This window comes from Cloeon dipterum, chromosome 2, assembly GCF_949628265.1.
Source record: "Cloeon dipterum chromosome 2, ieCloDipt1.1, whole genome shotgun sequence".
Taxonomy (NCBI): Eukaryota; Metazoa; Arthropoda; class Insecta; order Ephemeroptera; family Baetidae; genus Cloeon; species Cloeon dipterum.
In genome coordinates, this window is record NC_088787.1 from 31,340,787 (window position 1) to 31,351,842 (window position 11,056).

Genomic DNA, 11,056 nt, shown 5'->3' on the forward strand with positions numbered 1-11,056 from the left:
GTTTTGAAAAGATTGAAAGTTTTTCATTTTCTGGTAATATTGCCAGGGCCTAATCTCGTTTTCTAACCATCATAATTGTAAATATTGCACACCGTTCGACTCTTCTTAACGTCCCCTAAGACAGCTAAAGGATTTTTAGGGTGATCGACCCTCATCCCCCTTCCACCCCATGCATTGATGTAACGATAAAAATCGCGTTGCTTGTACTTTCTGCGAGCTTATTCACTGCTCAAAACTCTCTTAAAATAATAAAATCTACTCTAAACAAAGCCCTTTACCATTAAAAGAAGGTGAAAAGGTTAAAAATAGCAGAAATAAAAATTTATTTGAATTTTTTACTGCAACGGAGGTAGAAAAAAAGGCGAATTGGGATTGGTGAAAGATCATCCGCAGCCCCAAAACACCCATCGGCTATCTATAGGGGATGTTTAGACGAGTTGAACGGTGTGCAGTTTTTGCAATTCTGACTCATAGAACCAGAGATTAGGCAGGCGATAACAATGTTGGAAAAAATTAAAAATTTTTGGTTATATTGCCAAGTTATTTAGGCTTGATTTTTTCAGTTCTATTTATCAATTTTTTATAAAAGGAAGTATTTAACGAATTAGGCTCATATAATAATTAATAAGAGTCCAAAACCAACTGAATGGCAGAAACAAAACTAACTATAGGGTTTCCAAAATTTAAGCTAAATAATGAAGAATGCTAACAACTAATTTAAATTCAGTTTGCAATATTTTATCTCTGTGCATATCTGGCCAACAATTGTTTTATTCAAAATTTAAAAAAACCTATTTTGGATATTTTTGATTTTATTAAATTAAAATATGCCTTTAATTATTTATTAACTCTTACATTTATTTTCATTGTTTTTACATTTTGTACAATTTTTTATTTATCAACAAAACGTCTCTGTTTGTGCTTCGTAAAATAAACACTCTACAAAAGTGCATTTCATGAGGGATAACTGTATTGTTGGCTTTTATTTGTGGTCAATTTTGTTAACTTACAAAATAATCCTCATGAGATCTATTAAATTTTTACAACAATTTGCTCACTTTCACTGGAGTTCCACACTTGATGCACGCTTTTGTCATTTTTGGGGAAAAAACGTTCACTACACAATATAGAATAATAACAATAATTGTCTTTTTGTACTCTTCAGGCTTTTTTGACGCATTTAAAGGGCTGCGGGGTCGAGCTTATTTGAAAAGTGGGAACAGTATTTAAATTTTGTAATCCCTCCAGAGGTAATGGGAAGAGAGGTTCTCGCAGCCCTTCGAGGGATTTATTTCCCAAGAGTTATTACTGCAAGAACCCCCAGTCAGCGTGAGCCTGTGCGAGGCTCCACTCCCCGTGTCTAGCAGTAGCGAGGTCATATCCTCCGTCCTCGAAACATTGATGTATTCCTGAAAGCAAAAAAAAAATAGGAAAATGTTAATAATGGGATTGCATTTAATGTTTCCCCCCCCCCCCCAAATTCCACAGAAAATATATAACGATACATTTTTTCAGAATAAAAAAATAAAAAAAAACACCAAGAAATCCAATCAGGTTGCACTTACGTCGTAAATCTCGTTGATGCATTTCTCCTCGAGTCCTTTCAGGCTCCAGTGTTCACTGAAGTCACTGCCAAAGGCAGCCTGCCGTTCCGACGTGCTCGTGACGATGATCACGTTCGAGCGCAGTTTACGGTTTTTCGATTGTTTCATGGTGAAAACGCCAGAATAGCTCTGGTCCACCAACAAGACGACTTGATTCGCCGAGCAGTCCTGCAGGCTGCTCAGCATCTCGTCCACCGTGAACTGCTCCTCAAAACTGGCCTATCACCGCAAAAAAATAATAAAATTTAGTTATTTACGGAATTTTGAAGAAAATAGTCGATTTAAAAACACAGTTTAGATTAAGGTCTCACAATCAGCCAGCCGCTTTTAACAAATTTTGGGTCGTGTGAAGCCGCCGGTGAAAAAGGGTCAAAATAAATTAAAAAGCGCAGGAGAAAAAAAATGTCTTTCGTTAAGCATGACGTTTAAAATATTGTCAACCGCGCCAACAGCCGGTGAAAATGGCCTGAAAATTCGCGACTGAGAGACCTCTAAATTTAGACAATATTTGATGAGAAAAATTAATCGGAAGTTCATTTTGATATTCCGAGAAAAACTGAAAGAGTTTTTTGTGAATCTGAAAATTCAATGAATAAAATTTTTAACTCACTACTCCGTTGTTATCCGCGTCCCAGAGCAGCGAATTTCCGTTCGGCAAGGTCGGGCTGTTCAGGTAGATAACCAGGGTTTCAACGCAAGGCTTGGTGTTGCATAGTGTCCGCAGGTACTTTTTGAAGCTTTCCTTCAAGATGGACGAATACATGCGGGGCATCTCTTGTGTGCTCGCCTCGCCGTTTGCGTAGAAGATCTTGATGTTTTCTCCGAAGCCGATGTGTTTGAACATTTTATGCATTTTCTTGACGTTCTGATAGCTTTGGTATTCGCTCAGCTGGCGATTCCATCCCCCAGAAAGTATAATGGCCTGAAATAAAATTAATTGTTTCAATTTAATCATTTTTGCAAATTTTCAGGGTGATTCCTGAGCACCCTGATGGCTTCCAAAGGGTCAAATTGATTAAATTGATAAAGATTGAACTAATACAGAGCCCGTCGGCGTCAGACGTCGGAAAAGTTAAAAGATAAAATTTTGATTTTAATGATGAGGGGTACCCTGACGCCAGGGTACACTTCCTTAGCTGTTCTAATGGTCTTAACTGACCTCAGTGGTGACCCAAATTATTTTCCGAGGGTCACAACGCAATTTTTATTTTCTTAAAAACGCATTATTTTAAGCTTCAACCTTGAAAACTGAAGGTTTCGCCCTCCTGAAAATTTCTAGGCCCGTTGAATTCACTTTCTTTCTTGCAAAATAATTAAAGAAGCCATTTTGAAAATTCCAATACACTTTTTGCAAATATAAAAGTTGTTGGCCATTTAAATAAACATCTTTTGGCATAAAATTCAATGTTCTAGCTTCATTAGAACTCGAGATATGTTCAAATTTGCTAACTTGAATAAAAAAAGGGAAATTAAATTAAAATAAAATGACACTCACGTGGTCACATCTCTGCCAGATGCTGCAGTTGGCCTCGGCGGCCTCTTCCGCGACGTTGCAGTGCTGCGTGTTGTAACGGACCTTGTCGCAGTACACACTGCGATTGTCCTCGGCGTCTCGCAGCACAGGGCAATGGGTGTAGAAGTTGCCGATGTTCTCGCGACAGGTCAGTTTCTGCTTGCCCGCCTCCCTGCCTTCCACCAGCGGAATGAAGTTTAACGCGCAGTCGATGTCCGTGCTTCGGTCGAAGGGAAACTTGTTCCGTTTCATCTCGATGCACCGGTTATTGTTCTTCACGTATATACACAGACGTTTGCCTGTAAATTTAATGCCGAATTTCGAATTAATAAGGGTTCGTGTGAGATTAAATCAGTAATAAAAATATCTCAGCAAAATTTTCATTTTGTTTTTCAATTTTGAGATGCCTGTATCTCATTTTCCCGTCAAGCAGTTTAAAAAATAAGGCGTGATTTAGATTGCTCTCGTCGAGCCCGACCGAACTGATACAAATTTGATGTCCTCGGTCATAAAATTTTAATAAGGATTTTGGAATTTTTAAAATGTGCTTAAAAGTTGTCCCATAGCATGTGTGAGCTAATGTGAAAATTTCAGAGTGGATTGATTTATAGTTTTTGAGTAATCCGATTTAAAATTCGAAAAACATGAATTTTTATTAATTTGTGCATCTAAAAAATCCCGGGTTCTGACCGTTACAATTGCAAAAATTAACTACCGTTAGACTCGTCTCAACCTACCCTAGATAGCCAATGGGTTTAGAGGGTGATAAACCCTCATCCCCCTTCCACCCATGCAACGATAAAAATCACGTCGTTTTGCACTTTCAGCAAACTTATTCACTGATCAAAGCTCTCTTCAATTAAAAAATCTGCCCCAAATTCCACTGGCTATCTAGGGGAGGTTAAGACGAGCAGAACAGTGTGCAGTTTTTGCAATTCTGATCGTTAGAATCTGAGATTTAGCGATTGGAATGTTGGCAAAAATCAAAAGTTTTTTGCTAACATTGCCACTGCCAAATCTCGGGATCTAATTATGGGAATTGCAAAAACTGCGCATCATTAGACTCATCTCAACCTCCCCTGATCAGCTGAAGGATTTATAAGGGTGCTATACCTCCACCCCCTAAATTTATAAATTTCAACCCCTTTGAAAAATTAAAAAAAACTGATTGATATTGTTGAATTTATTAATTCTACTGTTTAAATTTTGACACAATTTATGAGGTGGCAATTGAATGGAAACACCACCATTCTCACCAGATTTTCTCTTGTAGTCCCATACCCTATTAATTTAATTTACCTGAAAAGCTCAGTTTAGAAATAAAGGCCTTTGCTTAACACACAACACAAGAAATTTTCCGGTTAACCTGGAGTATACGGAGTAATGGTTGCAAAAGCTCACATATTGTTTGAAAAAGGAGCAGAGGTTGCAGAGCGCGGCGCGTAATCCGGTAGTGCATCATATGTGGATAATAAAAGTATAAAACAAGGGCCGGGCGAAAAGTGGCCTGGCCGTCCGTGGGCCGGCGAGCAGAAAAAGAGAGGCTGAGGTTCGTCAGTCAGTAAGATGTCACCTCTGCGGCTAATGAGCGGAACCTCTTAAATCGGCGCGCTTGGCGTGAGGCTGCCTTTGAAGTTCGCCGCCAACAGAGGAGCCGCCTGCCGCCTGCCTGCCACCAGATGCCGCGAGATTGAGAGGAGCCGTGCATGTCGGCCGGCTCCTTCTGCCCCACAGCACCTCAATTTATATTGCATTAATACACTTAAATGTTGCTCCACAATGCCGCCGCCGCCTGCCCGCCGACCGGCCGCTTTTCAGGCCAATTTATCACAAAAGTGTGCGGTCAGCCGCGCCGATTTTCCTCGCCTTTGTTCTCACGGATTTTTGGAAATTTTATTTTTTTTAATTGGAAAACGGCTTCTTCAAGGCATATTTTTTTAGAGCTTTTACTGAGTACACAGCGCGTCGCAGTTTCCACTCAGGAGCCCATCCAACAATTTTTTTTCTGCCTTTCAAACTTGTTTTTTGGGGTAAAAGGTTCTTCAAAATCCGAAAGGGTCTCGGATTTTGATTAAATTTAATGCCCTAAAATTTTAGGTCAGAATTCCAAATTTTGTTTGTTTTAAAGGGGCTAAAGGTTGGTCAATTTTTAAAAAGGTTGTTTTTTTCAGGGAACTGCAATGACTATAATTAGAGCAAACATAAATTGATACAAAGAGGTGTCTAAAATGATCTACATTAAACGCCGAACAAATTCGCCACGTGTGTTGGTCAAAGGTTAAGGTCACTAAATTTTGACCCAAGATTTCAAATAATTACTGCGTATCGAAGGGAACAAAAATTTAATTTTTGAGATCACCAAAATGAGCATCATTTAATAAGAAAAAAAAACATGTAAAAAAATTAGTGGCACGGGTTTTCCGTATTTTTGAGAAATTCTAATACTAATTTGAATTTTGAAATTCGTGTTTTTTCGCCTCAAAATTATACTTTAATTGCAATTTCGCTATTTTCACACTTTTTTTTCGGTCAGATTTTGTAACTTAAAATTAGTTGAATATTTATGAGTTTTTGAGGGGGAGGAAATCAACCCCCTCATTCAGGGGGTGAGTTTTGGTTAATTATTAAATTTCGCAGAATTCAACCGTCATCATTGGTGTCTTTCTTATTGTGGTGTTTTCCACCCCCGAAAAAAATACAATCTGAAGTCTATTTGACGTTCAACTTGATTGTCCCGCACGAGTTGGAAAAATCGTCATTTAAATTTAAACACCAACGCTTGCAAATCTACAAATCAATCAATTAATTACTCTCGTTTGCTCTGAATCAATTTTTACTCAACAATTTTCATTTTATCAGTACTTGAAACCAAATATATGAAATGGCCACGAATTGTGGGAGCAGATGCGCGATGTTGAAATTTGCTTTGATGCGCGCAAGAGTTATTTTAATATGGAAATGCTTTTAATACGAAGGGAAAACTATAACGTAATGGAGATCAATCAGCAGCGCGGCTTATCAAAGGAGCCGCTGCGCCGCAAAGGAAGTGAATGGCTGGCAATTTAGTACGCGTGAATGCGATCTGTAATGTCTTTATATAGCAGAGTGAGTGAAACGCGCCCGCCGCGCTGCTCGTTATTTATACAACGCAAAAGCACATGACAATAAGTTAACACCGACCATATGCAAATAAGGCGCACTCGATTCTCTCCGTTTTTTTTCAATTTTTGTATGCGGGGAATTTTATTAAAATCATTTTTTTGTGTTCCAAAGTAATTTGAAATTGACTAAATTATTTTTTAACTAATTACTGATTTTTGGCATTTTACTTGTAAGCCTAAAAATATATATTTTCACTCAATTTGTATTTCAAGGGTAGTAATCCCCAGGAATTTGATGATTTTGGCGATTTACGGACCTTTCAAGATACAGTTTTTGCTCTAATTAAATTAATTTTGGTTCATTTGTCAACGTTTAAAGAGAAAAATCGATCGGTGCGGTCGATTTTTATGTCCTGGCTTTGTACAGAACCTATTTTTCATCTCAAAATAAAAAAGATCTAATTAGTTTGACAAAAGGATGGACAATTGAAGACTTTGTTACTATTTTTTTTGTTATTTGCAGCCAGGGAATTTTTTTTATAGGAAATCTTTGGTTGCTAAACAGCAATCAAAAATTCAAATGGCCTTTCCGGGATAATATTTTTTCAGCATATGCAAATAATTACAAATTTCATCAGCTTTCCGAATTTGAAAAGATTTTAGATCAAGCACTCACAATCAGAGCAGCTGATAATGAGCTATAATTAATTCGTTTAAATTTTGTTTAAATTAATAAGAAAAATTTCATCTCCCATTTTTTCGGATCAGTAGATTTGTCCTCCTTGTTAGTAATTTTTAGATTTAGCAGGAAAACACGTGTGCGCAGAGGGAAAATAGGTCCTTTTACGAGATCAAAGGGAAACGTGACGCAGCGTGTGATAATTTGGCGGCTGCGGGTGCTGCACAATTTGCCAATGAGAGAGCGTGAGAGGTGCGAATTGTCCGCGGCGACAAAATGCAACCCTTTGCTTTGATCTCTCGAGTGTGTGTGCGCGCGGGGCGGCTTTGAAAAAAATTATGCTGAGCCGACGTACTTGCGTGTCTTGCTTGTTGCCTACACGCACGAAAAGGAGGCGCGCGAGCGCGCGGGAGAGGAGAAGCAGCGGCAAAGATCAAAGGCGCGGTGGCTCGTGGCACCTGAAGCATCCTTCCCAGAAAACGCGCGGCTCACTCACAGAGATCGCTGCTCCGCGATTGTCGGACAGAATTCTCTCTTTCTCTCGGCCGAAATTCGATTCGAGGCGTGACATGCTCTGATTTCGCGACATCTTCGTTTCTCGGGACTCTTCACGTTTTACGGCCTGCGCACTTAAATCGCTTTAATGCGAACTCGAAAACTGTCGCATTTTCTGAATTCTTCTCGGACAAACAAAACCGTGACATGCGCGACGCAGCATTCCCTTCCCACATTCTATTTAAGTGTTTTGCTGCTTTATTATGGAGTAATCACCAGAGATTTCCTAAATTTTAATTACTCTGCACGTGTGCGTTTCCCCTGCTTCTTTTCATTAGCCGGAATTTTTCGTACAAGTCAAATTGGTCTTTGTACAGAATTTCACAATTTGTTACAGGTAAAACTAACTGACTAATGGTCAGGATTTTCAGAATGGGCTTGTGCCCAAGAAAACGAAAAATAATTTTTTATGGCAGAAGATAACCTCCGAGTTTCAAAGTTTTTAAAAGGTGTAATTCTTCTATTCGCTTGCGTAATCAGAAAATAATTTGCATAAAGAGACTTTTAAAATTAAATTCCTGGCTGTGAATAGACAATTTCCCCCTTCAACAAAATAATTTCCTATTTTTAACAATTTTTTACGACGGGTTATAGGCATTGCATCACATCCACGCAAACGGGAATTAAACAAATTTAACGCTAAAATGTTTTACAAATTTTCAAAATTGATATAAAAATATAGTTTTAGGTCAGTGTAGCTGTAATTTGGTTTTAAGACATTTCTCCAACAAGACAAATCGATCAATGACTTTAATTTGATGCTCCGAAAAAAATGAAATTTGCCAGAGCTTTGTAAGTTTTTACTTGTTGTATGAAACTTCCACTTTTGACCCGAATTTTATTGTATTATTATTTTATTTCCCTAAAACACTACAATTTAAGCCTTTTTTTAGGAAAATTTAAAAAAAATTTACCTGGTTTCGTCAGCTCAGAAATGTTCAAAGCATCATGTTGCCAATTTCTCGGCAATATTCGAAAAATTTAAAGACTTTTCAGGAAATTTAATGAAAAAATGACCCACCGATCGACTTGTCTCGTCAATTATATTATTTGTTTTTTAAACTTTTCCTATTCAAGGATTAATAACCTTCGGAGCATATAGGAATTTCAATTAAAAATGTTTCAAATAAATCCTGCTTTTATTTTTAGTGTCTTAAATTGTTAAATTTCAAAACAAGTTCTTTTTAGTCGATTTCGGCAATATTAACTTTGAAAAAAAATCAATTTGAGTGCTAGAGACCCTTTTAGGTTTATAGATAGTTGTGGTCGATGGATGCTGGTAAAAAGAAAATTTCAAAGCGGGTAAATCAAAGAGATTTCACATCTCGGCATTTACAAAGGGTGCTTTTCCACTTATTCTGCCTCTTTGTCAACAAATTTACAGCTATTGCAACAATTTTTGAACCCTATGATAGACCGGCGTGTTTCTTCAAAGCACGTTTGGTGGTCCGAAAAATATTCCTCGAGAGTACCAGCAACTTATTGGGTGCATGAGTGCGAGAAACGAAACGCATCCGAGCATGCAGATAATATATATATGAATGCATTCCAGGGCGGCTAACTTCAGAGACTTTGGAAAATCAGGTAAAGAAGGAAAGGCCGACGACAGAAACGCAAATATTTGTGGCCAATCATTTTTCACCGACGTTTTGCGGTGGAGTTATATCTCTTATTGAATCTGACGAGTACGAGATTATTATTTTTTTATCTAGAAAAGCAGGAGGAAGCTGTGTGTGCATGATCGAGCTTCTGTTTTCCTGCTGCACTGCTGTGGGTAAACATTTGACACCTCAAACGGTGATCGCGCACCTTTTAATTGCTTTCTCGATAAGCGGCTTTGAGCTCGTTATCCTTTGAAATATAGGGAAAAATTGCTGAGAGATGACACACGATTCTGCTTTTTTATCCTTCTTTGTGCCGACAAAAGAGCACATTTGAGAAGAGAAATATTAATATTTTATTTATTTTTTTAGGGCTGTTAAAGCTTAACGTTTTTTTTATTATTATTGTTGGACCATTAGGGGAAAAATTTTTGCGCGAAAATAAATATTTTCTTTGGTGTTTGGACGATTTAATATTGTCAAAAGGCTCATTTGATGGTACCGAAACGTTTGGAAGGTAGAAAACACAGTCAAAAAAATCACAGCCCATATGCTGTTTAATTTTCTGGAAAAATTGGCGCCCTAAATTTTTTGTAATTTTCACAGGAGAGTCATGTGCATTTTCCACAGATTCCAGCAAAGTAATTTTATTCCAACTCATTAACCCGAAGTGTCTGGATTTTTGAAACTGCTCTTAGCCATTTTACGTGCAAATTAGATGGTTTTAGATAATTTTTAAACTTTTTTAGTGGAAAACAAATTAAAAATTAATACCAAAAGAGGAAGACATGTTGTCAACAGGTCTATAAATAGGAAAACAAAAAACTCGTCGACTGAAATACTTTTTAGGCAAAGATATTCTTTTAAAAATGAAATTCATGGAGTTTTAGCTGACCTAGAACATGTTAAATTTAATTTTAGACGCCTCTAAACTGTCCAACTTCGCTTCCCACTTCTGGTTTTGCGTCTTCTTCAGGAACTGTTTTACAGTTTGCACAGCTCGCTCTGCGACACCATTCGACGCAGGGCTGTAAGGTGGGGTCCCGGGGCGGATAAGACACTTTTAGACTGTCTTGACGTGATTAAACTGGCTTAAAATTGCATTATTTGCGCTAATTTGTCGATTGGAATCTCAGAGACAAATATTTGAGAGTCTAAAAGCACAAATTTTCTGTCTTAAAATTGGCTAAAAGCACAAATTTTCCTCATATAATTATTTTTCTGTCCTCTGTTTAATTTCCCCGAGTTGATCGACATAAAGAGAAATATTAAATATCTCACCGTGTAAGTAATGGCCTTTCCTCTCGTCGCACAGCTGCTGAGATGCTCGCTCTATGAAGAAAATGAGCACAGGGTGTCCGAAGTAGGCCTTCGGGAAGGGGTCGAGCAGGAGGATGCCGTGCAGGTCGCTGACGGGCATGTACCTGTCCGGAAAGACGACGGACAAGGTTTCCCAGGGGTCGGCGATGGCGACGTAAACGCGGCATTCGCTGTGTCCCTTGGTGCTGATGAGTAAGGTCGTGTTGACGTCGTGCACTCCGAAATTCTCGGACGCGGCCTCCAGATCCCTCCTGGCGGCCACCTGGAACATCCGCCACGAGTCCTCGGCCCATTTTTTCACGTTGTTGTGGCGGTCCGGATAGCCCACGGCCGCAGCCACCACCGTCAAAATCAGCGCGAAAATTGTGCGTGAGGACTTCATTTCTATTTCTTGCGTGATTTAGCAGTTCGCGGTAGCGGTGCTGGCGCGAGTGTGAGGGATGCACCGCCCGGATCGCGCTCTTTAAGCACTCAGCAGCAACCACCCCCCTCCTTCCAGGTCTCTATTTCCTTCGGCCCGCCTCCACTTCTGCTCAACCGATCTGTCCGCGCTGATTGCTCCGTTCGATTGGCTAAGCAAAGCCGAATTTTCTTTTTATCAAAATTAACTTTTTTTTTTAAAGAAGAATATTTATTTGTAATCTTTGGAAGTCCAGCCAATTCCGAAGAATTAACGGCTGGCG

The 11,056-nt window shown here is 38.8% G+C and overlaps 1 protein-coding gene across 1 annotated transcript; it reads right to left on the minus strand.

Annotated features, from left to right (window-relative positions):
* Positions 1-881: 881 nt before the first annotated feature.
* On the minus strand, positions 882-10,790 carry LOC135937225 (uncharacterized). Its single transcript, XM_065480335.1, has 5 exons — positions 10,335-10,790; positions 3,100-3,416; positions 2,215-2,526; positions 1,566-1,823; positions 882-1,409 (listed from the first exon to the last, which is right to left on the minus strand). The coding sequence occupies exons 1-5, from the start codon at positions 10,753-10,755 to the stop codon at positions 1,227-1,229; spliced, it is 1,491 nt and encodes a 496-aa protein (XP_065336407.1). The 5' UTR covers positions 10,756-10,790; the 3' UTR covers positions 882-1,226.
* Between the last annotated feature and the right edge of the window lie 266 nt (positions 10,791-11,056).

Excerpts from the sequence above, each read along its gene's own strand:
- LOC135937225 (XM_065480335.1), bottom strand. The coding sequence starts at position 10,755 with ATGAAGTCCTCACGCACAATTTTCGCGCTGATTTTGACGGTGGTGGCT. Across the intron at positions 3,417-10,334 it reads GAAAGGCCATTACTTACACG|GCAAACGTCTGTGTATATAC; the intron begins GTGAGATATTTA and ends TTAAATTTACAG. Across the intron at positions 1,410-1,565 it reads GCATCAACGAGATTTACGAC|GAATACATCAATGTTTCGAG; the intron begins GTAAGTGCAACC and ends TTTTGCTTTCAG.